General features: G+C 45.5%; 1 protein-coding gene across 1 annotated transcript; it reads left to right on the top strand.

Annotated features, from left to right (window-relative positions):
* The first annotated feature begins 1,492 nt into the window (after positions 1-1,492).
* Positions 1,493-17,048, top strand: LOC130290627 (rho guanine nucleotide exchange factor 3-like). Its single transcript, XM_056538505.1, has 12 exons — positions 1,493-1,709; positions 1,815-1,872; positions 3,501-3,554; positions 7,451-7,558; positions 9,723-9,884; positions 9,971-10,033; positions 10,834-10,930; positions 11,109-11,185; positions 11,273-11,530; positions 11,610-11,780; positions 13,464-13,653; positions 16,057-17,048. Exons 1-12 carry the CDS (start codon positions 1,648-1,650, stop codon positions 16,287-16,289), a joined length of 1,533 nt encoding a protein of 510 aa, XP_056394480.1. The 5' UTR covers positions 1,493-1,647; the 3' UTR covers positions 16,290-17,048.
* Positions 17,049-17,762: the final 714 nt, after the last annotated feature.

Here is a 17,762-nt window from a genome sequence, read left to right as displayed (position 1 = left end):
ATTAATGTATATACAGTGAAGGAAAAAAGTATTTGATCCCCCTGCTGATTCTGTACGTTTGCCCATTGACAAAAAAAAAATTATCCGACTATAATTTTACAACAAAATATAGAAAAACGCATATAATTCCTTCCACCTTCAGCCAGTCACACGGTGGTGGGGACGTTCTTGAAGACAAGAGAACATAAGTGTCCAGCAGGCGAGCGGTGACATCATAGTTACTGGAGGTGATGTAATGTTAGGTTGGGTTCACACCACGTTTTTGCAATACAGTTCCCTTGTACGTTTTCAATTTGAAAACTGTACGGAACCGTATTGAAAACCGTATGTATTGACTCTCCATTGAAAACCGAATAGCAAAAGATGCATCAGTTGTGTCCGTTTTGCATCCTGTACGGTTTTGTCAGTTTTTTTCCCTTACCCAAAACTGCAGCCTACCACAATTTTTGGTCCGGGTGAAAAACGGTATGGAAACTGTATCCGTTTTTTTTTTTTTAACATGGGAGTCAATAGGAACCGTACGTGCGTACGGTTCCATACGGTTTTCTCCATACGGTTTTTGACTTTGCACAGTTTTTTTTCTTGGAATTTTAATCAAACAAGTGAAACTTTATTCATAATGGAGTGAAAAGTTAAAACAGTACAGTGACCCCCCGACCTACGATGGCCCCGACATACGATAATTTCAGCATATGATCACTCTCTGAGGCCATCGCATGGTGAAGGCAGCATCAACATACGATGCTTTTGTATGTCGGGGCCATCGCATAAACGGCTATCCGGCAGCGCAGACTGCTACAGCTGCCGCCGGATAGCCGTTTACGGTGCCCCGTGTGGTCCGGTGACTTACCTGTCCTCGGGGCTCCGGCGCGTCCTCTTCGGGATCCCCTGCATCGTCGGCGCTCTCCATCGTCGTCATCGCGTCGCTGCGCACGCCGTCCCGTCATCCAATAGGAGCGGCGTGCGTAGTGACGTGATGATGCCACCGTGAGAGCGACGTACCCGGGCAGCAGAGACGTTCCGGAGCGTTGGGGTCACCACGGGGACGCGGCGACAGCGATGGACCAGGGCAGCGGTGACAGGTCCAGAGCGGCGGGGACAGGTGAGTACAACTTTCTATACTTTACATTGCACGGATCCCTCAACATACGATGGTTTCAACAAACGATGGTCCATTTGGAACGGATTACCATCGTATGTTGAGGGACACCTGTATACGTTTTTTTTTTCTTAAAAAACAGATGCAACCGGACATCATTTTTCAAACGGTATACGGGTTATAATTTGTACACACGTTTTGATACAGTTTAGTCAGGTTTTGAGGAATCTGTGTTTCATCCAAAAACCTGATACGGGAAACTGTATTGCAGAAATGTGGTGTGAACCCGGCCTTACTGGAGGTGATGTAATGTTATATTGGGTCAGGAAGTGCCTGACCCCCCCCCCCCCCCCCCCCCCACACACGCCCCAGGGTGACAGGACGGGAAGTGATGCTTCGTGCACACGGCACTGACAGCTACCTGTGACAGGAAGATGTGGTCACAGACGGAAATGTCGCTAAAGTTCCTTCAGAATCACTGGGGGTGATCTACAGGAGGCAGCGGACGGACAAATTACCATGACAACCGGCCACATCCACCATCCTTGATGGGACCCAATGCAATGACCATGGATGGGAACACTGAGGGTGCGGATGAGTGGGACACCTGGTAGGGTTATTTGGTGTCTCGTATAATGTCTCGGCGCAGGTTTCGGGACTCTTTTGTTGTAACGCAGCGTTGGATTTCTCAGTAAAATGTGACTTCCTCTTCCAGGGCTCCTGTGCAGCGAGAGCGATCCTTCACCACCGGCTCCTTATCCGAGGGCTCAGGGGTGAGCAGAGTCACCATTATTACTAGTCTATAGTATTGTAGCTAAGAATATTGTGTGATACTGTCTGCTGAACCTATGTATCTAAGCCTAGTGTGTGATACTGTCTGCTGAGCTTGTATATCTAAGCCTAGTGTGTGATACTGTCTGCTGAACTTGTGTATCTAAGCCTAGTGTGATACTGTCTGCTGAGCTTGTATATCTAAGCCTAGTATGTGATACTGTCTGCTGAGCTTGTGTATCTAAGCCTATTGTGTGATACTGCCTGCTAAGCTTGTATATCTAAGCCTAGTATGGTATACAGTCTGCTGAGCTTGTGTATCTAAGCCTAGTGTGTGTTACTGCCTAGCTTGTATCTCTAAGCCTAGTGTGTGATACTGTCTGCTGAGCTTGTGTATCTAAGCCTAGCGTGTGATCCTGTCTGATGAACTTGTATATCTAAGCCTAGTGTGTGATACTGTCTGCTGAGCTTGTGTATCTAAGCCTAGTGTGTGATCCTGTCTGCTGAGCTTCTGTATCTAAGCCTAGTGGGTGATACTGTCTGCTGAACTTGTGTATCTAAGCCTAGTGTGTGATACTGCCTGCTGAGCTTGTATATCTAAGCCTAGTGTGTGATACTGTCTGCTGAACTTATGTATCTAAGCCTAGTATGTGATCCTGTCTGCTGAGCTTGTATATCTAAGCCTAGTATGTGAGACTGTCTGCTGAGCTTGTGTATCTAAGCCTATTGTGTGATACTGCCTGCTAAGCTTGTATATCTAAGCCTAGTATGGTATACAGTCTGCTGAGCTTGTGTACCTAAGCCTAGTGTGTGATACTGTCTGCTGAGCTTGTGTATCTAAGCCTAGTGTGTGATCCTGTCTGATGAACTTGTGTATCTAAGCCTAGTGTGTGATCCTGTCTGATAAACTTGTGTATCTAAGTCTAGTGTGTGATATTGTCTGCTGAGCTTGCGTATCTAAGACTAGTGTGTGATTCTGTCTGCTGAGCTTGTATATCTAAGCTTAGTGTGTGATACTGTCTGCGGAACTTATGTATCTAAGCCTAGTGTGTGGTCCTGTCTGCTGAGCTTGTGTATCTAAGCCTAGTGTGTGATCCTGTCTGATGAACTTGTGTATCTAAGCCTAGTGTGTGATACTGTCTGCTGAGCTTGTGTATCTAAGACTAGTGTGTGATCCTGTCTGCTGAGCTTGTGTATCTAAGCCTAATGTGTGATATTGTCTGCTGAGCTTGTGTATCTAAGCCTAATGTGTGATACTGTCTGCTGAGCTTGTGTATCTAAGCCTAATGTGTGATACTGTCTGCTGAGCTTGTGTATCTAAGCCTAGTGTGATCCTGTCTGCTGAGCTTGTATATCTAAGCCTAGTGTGATACTGTCTGCTGAGCTTGTGTATCTAAGCCTAGTGTGATCCTGTCTGCTGAGCTTGTATATCTAAGCCTAGTGTGATCCTGTCTGCTGAGCTTGTATATCTAAGCCTAGTGTGTGATACTGTCTGCCTTGCTTGTGCATCCGAGTGTTTCCTATGTGGAACGTGTCCAGTGTGATTCTATCTGCCAAGTTGTTGTGTATCTAAGCCCGATATGTGTGATACTAAAGACCCCATCATCCAATCTCTGTTTTTCTGTTTTAGCTGAAAAGAAGGAACCAAGGTGAGCGAGCCCCGGCACAGGTAACAGAGGAGAAGGTGAGTGCACGGAGCCGGAGTCCCCCCATATTAAGACCCTAAAACTACATTGTAACCTGTCGCTCTGACAGCCCTGACTGTGGAAGCCATGATGGGAGTTGTAGTTGTAGAGAGTCACAGGTTGCTGATCACTGGCGTACGATGATGTATATTGCACCCATTGGTACAGTGATCTGTCATCAATCACCTGTCTTCTCCATTGTTTCTATTGAGATAAGCGGCACTAGTGGTGTCTGGCAGCCCCTTATCCTCCATAGAAATTACATGATCGGCCATGTTTACAAAGGAATCTTTGTTGTATTTGCTGTAGATTGCAAGTATAGGGACAAACCAATAGGTAAAAGTTGCCTGAAGGTGTAATCTGTCCGGATTGGTCTAATATAACGTGTACATGAGATTCTGTATATTGAATATCGGTGAAGAAAGATTCCGATGAACTGTAGAATGAGTTTCTCATGTAGCCCAGGGACTTCCTGTACAATGATGACTTTCGGCAAATGTAGGACACCCAAAAACCACATCCTCCTTCTTAGCGTTACCAGAAGCCAGTGACTGTGTATTATGGCTCCACATTATAGCTGATACACAGAACCGACAGCCTCAGCTCTGCATGCGACTTCTGTTACGTCTTCAGCTATAATTCCTTTGCAGACCTCAGGGCATGCTGGGAGTTGTAGTTTCGAAACAGAACCAGAGACAAAGGTTGGAGATCTTTGCTTTTTTTCCCAGTGGTCTCCAAAGTGAGGACCTCCAGATATTGCAAAACTACAACCTCTGTACAACAGTTGTAGTTTTGCAACATCTGGAGGCCCACACTTTGGAGACCACCGCCTTATCGAAGATTGGCTAATCTTTTTGTTCTTGGGAGAGATTCAGATTTCTACATTGTCTGTTACGTCTTCAGATTTCTACATTGCCTGTTACGTCTTCAGCTATAATTCCTTTGAAGACCTCGGGGCATGCTGGGAGTTGTAGTTTTGCCACAGAATGAGATACAAAGGTTGGAGATCTTTGCTTTTTACCAGTGGTCTCCAAATTGGGGACCACCAGATATTTTCAAAACTACAACTCCCAGCATGCCCGGACAGCCAACGGCTGTCCGGGCATGCTGGGAGTTGTAGTTTTGCAACATCTGGAGTTCTATACTTTGGTGATCACTGCTGTATAGAAGATTGGCTGATCCTTTTGTCCTTGGGGAGATAAGCCGTCACCATTCAGAACACATGCATGCTCGGTGGAAGTGAGCATGCATGTGTATGCTGGGCGAGGAGGGTTAGATGTTGGCCAAATAGGTTTTCAGCTGACAGCGATCCTGGAGTTGTGTAATCTTAAAGGGGTATTCCAGTGAAAAAAAATATATTTTTCATATCATCCAGAAAGTTAAAGGGGTACTCCTGTGGAAAACTATTATTATAATTTTTTTTTTTTTTTTTTTTTAAATCAACTGGTGGCAGAAAGTTAAACAGATTTGTAAATTACTTCTATTAAAAAATCTTAATCCTTCCAGTACTTTTTAGGGGCTCTATACTACAGAGGAAATACTTTTCTTTTTACATTTCTATTATGTCACGATCACAGTGCTCTCTGCTGACCTCTGCTGTCTATTTTAGGAACTGTCCGGAGCAGCATATGTTTGCTATGGGGATTTTCTCCTGCTCTGGACAGTTCCTAAAATGGACAGAGATGTCAGCAGAGAGCACTGTGTTCCAAAAAGAAAATAATTTCCTCTGTAGTATACAGCCCCTAAAAAGTACTGGAAGGATTAAGATTTTTTAATAGACATGATTTACAAATCTGTTTAACTTTCTGGCACCAGCTGATTTAAAAAAAAAAAAAAGTTTTCCACGGGAGTACCCCTTTAAATAGATTTGTAAATGAAAGAAAAAATGTTAGGTGTGCTGAATCTGTATTTGTGTGTCCGAGAGCTATAGTTCGGTGTAGACCCCAACTTCTGACACCAAGGGTTTACAAAAGCAGACAAAATGAATAACTGAAGGTGGACTATGCTCTCAAGTAGAGATGAGCGAATTTACAGTAAATTCAATTCGTCACGAACTTCTCGGCTCGGCAGTTGATGACTTTTCCTGCATAAATTAGTTCAGCTTTCTGGTGCTCCCTTGGGCTGGAAAAGGTGGATACAGTCCTAGGAGACTCTTTCCTAGGACTGTATCCACCTTTTCCAGCCCACGGAGCACCTGAAGGCTGAACTAATTTATGCAGGATAAGTCATCAACTGCCGAGCTGAGAAGTTCGTGACGAATCGAATTTACTGTAAGTTCGCTCATCTCTACTCTCAAGGAACTGATGTGTATGTGTCTGTGTGATCGAGGAGTGAATGAGAAAGGGTAATAGAAATGGTGTGAATGAAATGATAGGAGAAGGAAAGAAGAGATGGCATATAAAGGGAAGAGTATAGGAGCCTAAAACGTTCCAGAAATGTGCATATACCGAATAATACCAGTATCTTAAAATATTAAAAAAACTATTTATTTAAGGAAAAAAACATCAATTTCGGGTAAAGGGTGTGATGAGGGCAGATGGAATTACCCTAGATGCAGATGGCATTCACCCCTTGTATTCGTGACGCCAGGGCGTGGTTTACCCTCAATACCACCCGAAGGTATACCGCTGGATCCTGGGCTAGGCACGGGGGCAATAATGACTCCAACGCCAAGTTACGGACACCGGTAACTGACTCTTAGTCCAGCAAGGTGGCATTTCACACTGTTCAATTATTCCCATTACCTTATATGTTGTGACCAATTTTATCATTATATATATAATTTAAATCTGTAGCAAGGGCCCTGCTCTGATTCTGGCTTTTGATATATGCTTTTTATATGATTATTATCATTAATAAAAACATGTGATTATAGAGAAAACAGCTAATTTCTATTCTGTTATAGTTTTAATTTCTTAATTATGTCTGTACCTTGAGATTTGAATTTCAGCTATTTTTTGACATCACATGTCTATGGCACTATTGGGTATAGTGTAACTCAGTATCTTGGTACAGACACTAATGTTATCCATTTTAGTGTGTAGCCACTCAATCTCTTTATATTTGTTATTTCAGATTTGCAAATTACTTCTATTAAAAAAAAAACTAATCCATCCAGTACTTATCAGCTGCTGAAGTTGAGTTGTTCTTTTCTGTCTCAGCACAGTGCTCTCTGCTGACACCTCTGTCTGTCTCAGGAACTGTCCAGAGTAGGAGCAAATCCCCATAGCAAACCCATCTTGCTCTGGACAGTTCCTGAGACAGACAAAGGTGTCAGCAGAGTGGTCAGTGTGGTCAGACAGAAAAGAACAGCTATAAGTACTAGTAGGATTAAGATTTTTTAATAGAAGTAATTTACAAATCTGGTTAACTTTCTGTAGCCAGTTGATATGAAAAAAATTTTTTTGACCACAATACCCCTTTAAGGCCTATTCACACTACGTATTTTCCTCCTATTGTTTTCAGTTGGATTTTGCTTCGGTGTTCACTCTGCAGAATTGCCGCAGTGAACGTTCCGTCACTGGAATTCTGGATTCCCCACTCTGCTGAAAGATTGAACATGTTCATTGCTTTGGCGGAATTCTGTAGTGTGAATGGGCCCTTACAGAGGGCACATTGGGGGCCTGATTGCATAAATGACTGATGATTTTGGGTTGGGGGCCTGTTACGCCATTTATGGGAAACAATGGGGGGAGATTCATCAAAACCTGTCCAGAGGAAATGTTGACCAGTTGCCCATAGTAACCAATCAGATCACTGCTTTCATTTTTTAAAAAGCCTCTGAGAAATGAAAGAAGCGATCTGATTGGTTGCTATGGGCAACTGGTCCCTTTTCCTCTGCACAGGTTTTGATAAATCTTCTCCTAATAAACATTGCACATTATGATCCCTGCAGGAGCCGAGCAACAAAAGGGTTAAACCTGTCACCAAGTCCTTGTCTGCATCCTGCACCCCCCAACAGGCGAAGGTCACCCCCCTGAAGAAGCTCAGCCTGTCTATCCAGGTATTCAGTGATTCTACTTAATATTTTTCTTTCCTTTCTGAGGCATGATGGGAGTAAATGTTTCCTTTTCCTGGGAGGAGCTTCCTCTTGTGTTCACTGGCGCCCCCTGCTGAGTAATCACTGGGGTCGTATAAGTGATTACAGTTACACGCAGTGACTCACAGGTGACGTCTTCTATGACTTCTCCCAACTACGACTCTGCAGAATGTGGTGTCCACATTAGTGAACAATACAGTAATAACATTCTCATTAATCATAGGCACAACTGTGCCCCCCATGTACTAATAATGTCCCAACTGTGCCCCCCATGTACTAATAATGTCCCAACTGTGCCTCCCATGTACTAATAATGCCCCAACTGTGCCCCCCATGTACTAATAATGTCCCAACTGTGCCCCCATGTACTAATAATGTCCCAACTGTGCCCCCCATGTACTAATAATGTCCCAACTGTGCCTCCCATGTACTAATAATGCCCCAACTGTGCCCCCCCATGTACTAATAATGTCCCAACTGTGCCTCCCATGTACTAATAATGCCCCAACTGTGCCCCCCATGTACTAATAATGTCCCATCTGTGCCCCATGTACTATAATGTCCCAACTGTGCCCCTACTAACTAAGAATATCACAACTATGTCTGCCACTTACTAAAAATGTCCCAACTGTGCCTCCCTATCACTAAAAATGTTCAACCCATGCCCCACTCACTAAAATGCTTTAACTGTGTCCCCTTTTACTACAAATGTCCCAACTATGTCCCCCACTCACTAATAATTTTCCCAACTGTGATCCCATTAACAAATAAAGGACCAATGGTACTCCCACTCATTACTAGTACGATATCCCTTGCGTCCTCATTAAATGGTCCTTTTCCCCATATAGTAATAGCACCTCCCTGTGCCTTTATATAGTAAAAGTGCCCTCCTTTGTCTCCATATAGTAAAAATGCCTCCATATACTAAAAGTGTCTCCATATAGTAATAGTACCCTTTTGTGCCTCCATATAGTAATAGAGCCCTCCTGTGCCTCATATAGTAATAGTGCCCTCCTGTGCCTCCATATAGTAATAGTGCCCTCCTGTGCCTCCATATAGTAATAGTGCCCTCCTGTGCCTCCATATAGTAATAGAGCCCTCCTGTGCCTCCATATAGTAATAGTGCCCTCCTGTGCCTCCATATAGTAATAGTGCCCTCCTGTGCCTCCATATAGTAATAGTGCCCTCCTGTGCCTCCATATAGTAATAGTGCCCTCCTGTGCCTTCATATAGTAATAGAGCCCTCCTGTGCCTCCATATAGTAATAGTGCCCCCTGTGCCTCCATATAGTAATAGAGCCCTCCTGTGCCTCATATAGTAATAGTGCCCTCCTGTGCCTCATATAGTAATAGTGCCCTCCTGTGCCTTCATATAATAATAGTGTCCACCTGTGGCTCCATATAGTAATAGTGCCCCTCTGTGGCTCCATATAGTAATGGTGCCCAGCTGTTGCTCCATATAGTAATAGGGGGAGATTTATCAAAACCTGTCCAGAGGAAAAGTTGCTGAGTTGCCCATAGCAACCAATCAGATCGGGTCTTTCAATTTTTCAAAAATCAGCAACTTTTCCTCTGGACAGGTTTTGATAAATCTCCCCCATAGTGCCCAGCTGTGGCTCCATATAGTAATAATGCCCCTCTGTGGCTCCATATAGTAATAGTGCCCTTCTGTGGCTCCATATAGTAATAGTGCCCCTCTGTGGCTCCATATAGTAATAGTGCCCCTCTGTGGCTCCTTATAGTAATAGTGCCCCTCTGTGGCTCCTTATAGTAATAGTGCCCCTCTGTGGCTCCTTATAGTAATAGTGCCCCTCTGTGGCTCCATATAGTAATAATGCCCCTCTGTGGCTCCTTATAGTAATAGTGCCCCTCTGTGGCTCCATATAGTAATAATGCCCCTCTGTGGCTCCATATAGTAATAATGCCCCCTGTGTCCAAACAGAGAATAATTTCTCACCTTTTTCTGGTGGGAGCGCCTCTTCTCTCTTCAGGCACAGGATCCCCAATGCTACGCCCCCTAGTGTCCAGGTTGTATCAGGTCATAATTCAGCTTCCTTCAGGGAGGGGCATTTACTTATATGATGTTCTGGATCCGCATTCACCCTATAGCTAACCTCTTCCATGTATAGCGCTCCATAGGTTCTCGAAATGAAAACCGCCTGTTCAGCTTCTCCCCGCGGACGCGAAACCGAGACGGCGGCTCTGCGAAGAAGAGAAGCAGCAAACTGTGGAGCGAGACGTTTGACAGCGCGGGGGAGGAGCTGTCCGCTCGGGAGATCAAGAGGCAGGAGGTGCGGAGCGCTGCAGTGTGCACTAACCTATAGTATCTCGCACTTTGTATATATCACACGTCTGTCTCATACATTGTCTTCTGCAGGTGATCTTCGAGTTGATGCAGGGGGAGCGCATGCTTGTTGAAGACCTGCAATTGGTAAAGAAGGTAACGTAAGTGGAATTCATAACAAGTCATCCATGAATAGATCTGTAGATGTAGCAGAGCCCAGTCTAAACCTCTGGATCTACAGATCTCTCAGCCCAAGATTAACTTATTAAACTTCATAAACCCCAAACGGCCCAAAAAAACGACCAACACGTCCCCTCCATATATCTCTATGGGAGAGCTGTTTGGCTCTCCCATAGAGATATATGGTGGGGCGTGTTGGCCGCCACTTTGACACTTCGCAGGGAGAGTCAGGGCCCTGTACAGGAGATCGCAGGGGGTCCCAGCAGTCAGACCCCCCACGATCTAAAACTTATCCCTTAGTTCACACGAGTGGATTCCAGCGCGTTTTAGGCTGAGGATCTGCCGCTGAAGGACAGCTGTATGCTGCCTTTACAGGTGCCTACTCTGAGCGGCAATACGCCGCTACAAGCAGACACACTGCGATGTGCGATTTGCCTCGCGCATGCGCAGTATATTCGCACATAGCGGCAGCTCTCAGCCTAGCTCATAGAGCAGGGGGAGCGGCCGCGATGTGTGCGAGTACACCGCGCATGCGCAGTGACTTGCACATCGCTTCAGTGTGCGCATACAGTGATCCTTGAGCGGTGGATCTGCATTGTAATACGTGTTGGGAATCCGCTCATGTGAACGTACCCTTAGACTTCTCCTTTAGCAATGTCCTCTATGGCTCTGGTGTAGTGACCAGTATGGACGCTGATCACATGGAGGCCTCTTGTGTTGCTTCTTGTCTCCTCTCTCTTTCATGGCCATGTGACTTCCCTCTCTTGTGTTTTCAGAATTACTATGAGCCCATGTTGAAGCTGGCCATCATGACTCAGGAGGAACTAAATCAGATCTTCGGCATCCTGGACACTCTTCCCCCATTACACCAAGGTTAGTCTTCGGCCCGTCTGCGATAGGTTCTGTGAGATTCTTACTTGAACCCTGGAGATCATATTGACCAAATCTATTCTGTAGTGATGATGGGTAGATGGGCCTCTGACCCAGACTTCAGCAGGTTCTGACCCTCACCCACTATTGTCACTGACTAGTTATTGTACAATCACTATAGACCTCCTTGATCGACTGGAAAAGTTACGACATGAAGATGGTACAGTAGACCAGATGGGGCCCACCATGTTGGATTGGGTGAGTTTATCTTACACCATTTATATTTTTGCCTATGTTTTATAAACACCATATAGTAATATACATATATATATTTATGATCTACAGTTTCCTTGTCTTCACGCCTACAAGACATATTGCTGTAACCAAGTAGCTGCCAAAGCTTTGCTGGACCATAAGAGACGTAACCCAGCCGTGCACAATTTCCTTCAGCTATGCCAAGAATCTGCTTTTAGTCGTAAACTAGATGTGTGGAGCTTCCTGGACTTACCCCGGAGCCGACTGGTGAAATATCCGCTACTGCTGAAAGAACTGCTGAAACACACGGTGCCGGAGCACCCCGACCACGCCGCCCTGAGCCAGGCTGTGAGTGGGATCTTGGGTATTTCTTATATGGAGCCTCAGGTGATGATCATTGTCACTCAGGTGTCTACTCTTTGTCTAGGTGTCCGTCATCCAGGCCATTATCAGTATGATAAACCGCAAAGCCGGGGAGGCAGAGTGTGAATATTACAGGAAGAGACTGTGTTATCTGTATGAAAACCAGGGTGAAGAAGACGTCTCCCTCTCCCGGCTCCTGCTGTGTCATGGGGAACTGAAGAACAACAAAGGCCAAGTGAGTGACCCAACAACGACCTGTTAGAACCAACATGTAGTTGGGAAGGTTCACGAGAAAACTCTTGACCAAGATGACTTAGAAGGAAGAACATTGAGACCTGAGTTTATACAGTGATCCCTCAACTTACAATGGCCTCAACATACAATAGTTTCATCATACAATGGTCTTTTCTGGACATTGAAACTATAAACCAGACACAACATACAATGTACGGACAGTCCAGATCTGCAAAACCTGTCAATGGTTAGAAGAACCGACCAATCAGAGTGGGCATTCACTGGTAAAACACCTGTATTACTGAAGTGTATGCACTGATTGAAGTCTGGTAACACCCCCTACAGTACAGGGAGGTATTACATGTTCTGTACTCTTTACCTGTATTACTGAAGTGCATGCAGTGACTGGTGTCTGGTAGCGCCCCCTACAGTACAGGGAGGTATTACATGTTCTGTACTCTTTACCTGTATTAGTGAAGTGTATGCACTGACTGGTGTCTGGTAGCGCCCCCTACAGTACAGGGAGGTATTACATGTTCTGTACTCTTTACCTGTATTACTGAAGCGTATGCACTGACTGGTGTCTGGTAGCGCCCCCTACAGTACAGGGAGGTATTACAAGTTCTGTACTCTTTACCTGTATTACTGAAGTACATGCACTGACTGATGTCTGGTAGCGCCCCCTACAGTACAGGGAGGTATTACATGTTCTGTACTCTTTACCTGTATTACTGAAGTGCATGCACTGACTGGTGTCTGGTAGTGCCCCCTACAGTACAGGGAGGTATTACATGTTCTGTACTCTTTACCTGTATTACTGAAGTGTATGTAATGACTGAAGTCTGGTAGCGCCCCCTACAGTACAGGTAGGTATTACATGTTCTGTACTTTTTACCTGTATTACTGAAGCGTATGCACTGACTGGTGTCTGGTAGTGCCCCCTACAGTACAGGAAGGTATTACATGTTCTGTACTCTTTACCTGTATTACTGAAGTGTATGCAGTGACTGGTGTCTGGTAGCGCCCCCTACAGTACAGGGAGGTATTACATGTTCTGTACTCTTTACCTGTGCCAGGGTTAGCTGCTCCTTTGGACACCAGGTGAGGGCGACTCCATGTTACTTTTTTAGGACACTGCGTGTACTGTTCGGGACCCTGAAGAAGCTCCTGTCCTCTACATAAACCTGTGTTTCCCAAGCAGGGTGCACCCAGCTGTTGCAAAACTACAACTCTCAGCATGCCTGGACAGCCTTTGGCTGTCCGGGCATGCTGGGAGTTGTAGTTGTGCAACAGCTGGAGTCTCCCTGCATGGTAAACACTGACATAGACAGTGATTACAGCTCCCAGCAGATCTTTCTTACTTTTATATGTAAGGATTTGCTTTATCTGTATTAGTTATCTACTTATTTTTCTTTAATTCTCACTTTTTCCTATTTTTGGATGACATTTTGGTGGCTTCAGAACCTATTACCAGGTTGTTTCCATAGAGTTCTGGTCTCAACATACAATGGTTTAAACATACAATAGTCGTCCCGGAACCAATTAATAGTGTATCTTGAGGGACCACTGTATATACTGTATATAACTGGAGTAAACATTGGGCACGGTGATATAGTTCCGGTTTAGGGAATTTCTTCAGGGCACACTTACTTACGGATTCCATGTCTTCATTTCTACCCTCTAGAGGCTCCATGTCTTCTTATTTGAGACCATCCTGGTCCTCACGCGCCTTGTGACGCACAATGATCAGCCACAGTTCCAAGTGTACCGCCAGCCCATCCCGCTGCCCGAACTCGTCCTAGAAGATCTCCCGGATGGCGAAGTGCGGGTGGGAGGCTCCATACGAGGGGCGTTCACTGCGGCCAATGAACGAGGTAAATCCATGAGAAGAAGCTGCTTCTCTAAGGGATTCTTCAGGTCCATGACACATGAATCGGCCAATGGCTGCAAAACAGAACTGTGGATATCAGGGAATAAGCTATTAAAGGGGTACTCCGGTGGAAAACATTTTTTTTTTATCAACTGGTGCCAAAAAGTTAAACAGATTTGTAAATTACTTCTATTAAAAAAAAAATCTTAATCCTTCCAGTACTTATCAGCTGCTGTATACTACAGAGGAAATTCTTTTCTTTTTGGATTTCTTTTCTGTCTGTCCACAGTGCTCTCTGCTGGCACCTCTGTCCATTTTAGGAAGTGTCCAGAGCAGCATACTGCATATTTTCTATGGGGATTTTCTCCTCCTCTGGACAGTTCCTGACATGGACATTGGTGTCAGCAGAGAGCACTGTGGACAGACAGAAATTCAAAAAGAAAAGAATTTCCTCTGTAGTATACAGCCGCTAATAAGTACTGGAAGGATTAAAGGGGTAGTCCAGTGATGAAAAACTTATCCCCTATCCTAAGGATAGGGGATAAGTTTGAGATCGCGGGGGTCCGACCGCTGGGGCCCCCTGCGATCTCTCTGTACGGGGCCCCGGCTCTCCGCCGAGATAGCGGGTGTCGACCCCCGCACGAGGCGGCGGCCGACACGCCCCCTCAATACATCTCTATGGCAGAGCCGGAGATTGCCGAAGGCAGCGCTTCGGCTCTGCCATAGAGTTGTATTGAGGGGGCGTGTCGGCCGCCGGCTCGTGCGGAGGTCGACACGCCCCCTTCCAGCGGGCTGTCGGGGCTCCGTACAGGAGATCGCGGGGGGCCCCAGGGGTCGGACCCCCGCGATCTGCAACTTATCCCCTATCCTTAGGATAGGGGATAAGTTGCTCACCACTGAATCACCACTGGACTACTCCTTTAAGATTTTTTTTTATAGAAGTAATTTACAAATCTGTTTAACTTTCTGGCACCAGTTGATAAAAAACTAAATAAATAAAACGTTTTCCACTGGAGTACCCCTTTAACTATATGGTCTAATTCTTTGTTAGGCTGGGTTCACATCACATTTTCCCCTATGGTTCCCGTATACGGTTTCATTGTTGAAACCGCATGCAACCGTATCGTAAACCATATCCATAGACAAATCATTGAAAACCGTATGATGCATCCGGTTGCGTCTGATTTGCTTCCAATATGGTTTTTCCCCGTACTCAATACTGTGGTTTACCACGGTTTTGAGTCCGGGTTAAAAACTGTATTGTAGCCGCATACGTTTTTTAAAAACTTGAAAGTCAATGAGAACCGTAGTTGTCTATGGGTCAATCCAGTTAACAGTATACGTTTTTTTTTTTTTTGCACATGCGCATTGGGATCCTAAAGTCCCACCCACCTTAAAAACGGATTGGATTTTATTTATTTTTTTAAACGTATGCAACCGGACACATTTTCAAACAGTATACGGTTAAAAACCGCATACGGTTGATTTTTTTAGGCACACGGTTTCGTACAGTTTTGTCCGTTTTTGAGGCATACGGTTGATTGTTTTTAGGCACAGGTTTCGTACAGTTTTGTCCGTTTTGAGGCATACGGTTGATTTTTTTAGGCACAGGTTTCGTACGGTTTTGTCCGTTTTTGAGGCATACGGTTGATTGTTTTTAGGCACAGGTTTCGTACGGTTTTGTCCGTTTTTGAGGCATACGGTTGACTTTTTTAGGCACAGGTTTCGTACGGTTTTGTCCGTTTTTGAGGCATACGGTTGATTTTTTTAAGGCACACGGTTTCGTACAGTTTTGTCCGTTTTTGAGGCATACGGTTGGGTTTTTTTAGGCACAGGTTTCGTACGGTTTTGTCCGTTTTTGAGGCATACGGTTGACTTTTTTAGGCACAGGTTTCGTACAGTTTTGTCCGTTTTTGAGGCATACGGTTGATTTTTTTAAGGCACACGGTTTCGTACAGTTTTGTCCGTTTTGAGGCATACGGTTGATTTTTTTAAGGCACACGGTTTCGTACAGTTTTGTCCGTTTTTGAGGCATACGGTTGATTTTTTAGGCACAGGTTTCGTACGGTTTTGTCCGTTTTTGAGGCATACGGTTGATTTTTTTAGGCACACGGTTTCGTACAGTTTTGTCTGTTTTTGAGGCATACGGTTATTTTTTTTTAGGCACAGGTTTCGTACGGTTTTGTCCGTTTTTGAGGCATACGGTTGATTTTATTAGGCACAGGTTTCGTACGGTTTTGTCCGTTTTTGAGGCATACGGTTGATTTTTTAGGCACAGGTTTTGTACGGTTTTGTCCGTTTTTGAGGCATACGGTTTGAGTTTAAAAAACTGATTGAACACAGTATGGCCAAAACGTAACGTGAACCCAGCCTTATTATTATTTTTATTCTTTGTTTCTTTTAACAGCCAAAAACTTTTTCCGCGTGAGTTTCCGTGATCGCTCCAGGGGACAGGCTCACACCTTACAAGCCAATGACTCCTTTAACAAACAGCAGTGGGTCAGCTGCATCCGACACGCTATGGTGGCGAGCAGAGAACAGAGTGCCGGCCCTGCCACATCCCAGGAAACCCCTTGTACTCTGATCAACCTCTCAGACCTGAGCCTGAACTGCCACGAAGGCAAAATGGGGGAAGGGTGAAGATCTTGCGGGAAGAGGAACAATTACAATTTCTGACATATCAGTCACCGAGACGTAGAGCCCCCTGCTAATCCTCATCCCTCCATGCGTCTTCTTTTCCACTTCAAAGGGGTACTTCACCCCTAGACATCTTATCCCCTATCCAAAGGATTGTGGTGGTCCCGCTGCTGGGGACCCCTGCGGCACTCCAGTCATCCAGTGCACAGAGCGAACTCCACTCCGTGCCGGATGATTGACGATGCAGCTCCGGAGGCTCGTGACATCATAGCCACGCCCCCTCAATGCAAGTCTATGGGAGGGGGAGTGACGCCCCCTCCCATAGACTTGCATTGAGGGGGCATGGCTGTGACATCACAAGGGGACGTGGTCATGGCGTCACGAGCCTCCTGGGCTGCACGCAACGTTCTAAACAAACACCGGGTGCAGCAGGGAGATCGTGGGGGCACCAGCAGTGGGACCCCCGCAATCAGACATCTTATCCCCTATCCTTTGGATAGGGGATAAGATGTCTAGGGGCGGAGTACCCCTTTAATGTAAATAGTTCTTGACTGTATGTTACCTGGATTAGATTTTGTCATAAAATTACTAAGATTTCTTGGTGTCAAACAGAAAAACGTTATTAAAACACAAGAAAAGCCATTGCAGTACAACAGTGTGGCCCAAAAATAAAATAATTTGAATTTCCGTGACCATGATCTTGTTGATCCAGTCAACAACCAATGAGAGAATGGGTGATCAACACATGGAAGCAATAAGAGTGCGAGCTGCCTGTAATTAGAGATGAGCGAACTTACAGTAAATTCGATTCGTCACAAACTTCTCGGCTCGGCAGTTGATGACTTTTCCTGCATAAATTAGTTCAGCTTTCAGGTGCTCCCGTGGGCTGGAAAAGGTGGATACAGTCCTAGGAGACTCTTTCCTAGGACTGTATCCATCTTTTCCAGCCCACCGGAGCACCTGAAGGCTGAACTAATTTACGCAGGATAAGTCATCAACTGCCGAGCCGAGAAGTTTGTGACGAATCGAATTTACTGTAAGTTCGCTCATCTCTACCTGTAATGTAAACCGGGCCAGTCCAAATGGAGCAAAATGCGGACTAGACGGTTTATTACCCAGAAGACATATCTCAGGGCGCAAAGGGCAACGAACGCCTGTCGGAAATTAAAGGGGTATTCCGCCCATAGACCTCTTATCTCCTATCCAAAGGTGATCTCGGCTGTGGCACCCCAGGCGTCCGGTGCACATGGCGGATGACTGGTGATGCGGGGCAGAGGCTCGTGATGTCATGGTCACACCCCGCTCGTGACATCACAGCCACACACCCTCAATGCAAGTCTATGGGAGGGGGCGTGACGGACGTCACGCCCCCTGCCATAGACTTGCATTGAGGGGGCGTGGGCGTGATGTCACGATCCTCCGGCGCTGCATCCAACGCTCTATATGAACGCCGGGTGCAGCAGGGAGATCACGGGG

The sequence above is a fragment of the Hyla sarda genome, chromosome 9 (assembly GCF_029499605.1).
Source record: "Hyla sarda isolate aHylSar1 chromosome 9, aHylSar1.hap1, whole genome shotgun sequence".
Taxonomy (NCBI): domain Eukaryota; kingdom Metazoa; phylum Chordata; class Amphibia; order Anura; family Hylidae; genus Hyla; species Hyla sarda.
The sequence above is the reverse complement of the archived record's forward strand: the minus strand, read 5'-3'. Positions and strand labels throughout refer to the sequence as shown.

Bases quoted from the DNA above. Each gene is read 5' to 3' on its own strand.
- LOC130290627 (XM_056538505.1), top strand. From the start codon at position 1,648: ATGGGACCCAATGCAATGACCATGGATGGGAACACTGAGGGTGCGGAT. The intron at 7,559-9,722 runs GTATTCAGTGAT...TTCCATGTATAG, and splicing joins AGCTCAGCCTGTCTATCCAG to CGCTCCATAGGTTCTCGAAA. The intron at 10,931-11,108 runs GTTAGTCTTCGG...CAATCACTATAG, and splicing joins TCTTCCCCCATTACACCAAG to ACCTCCTTGATCGACTGGAA.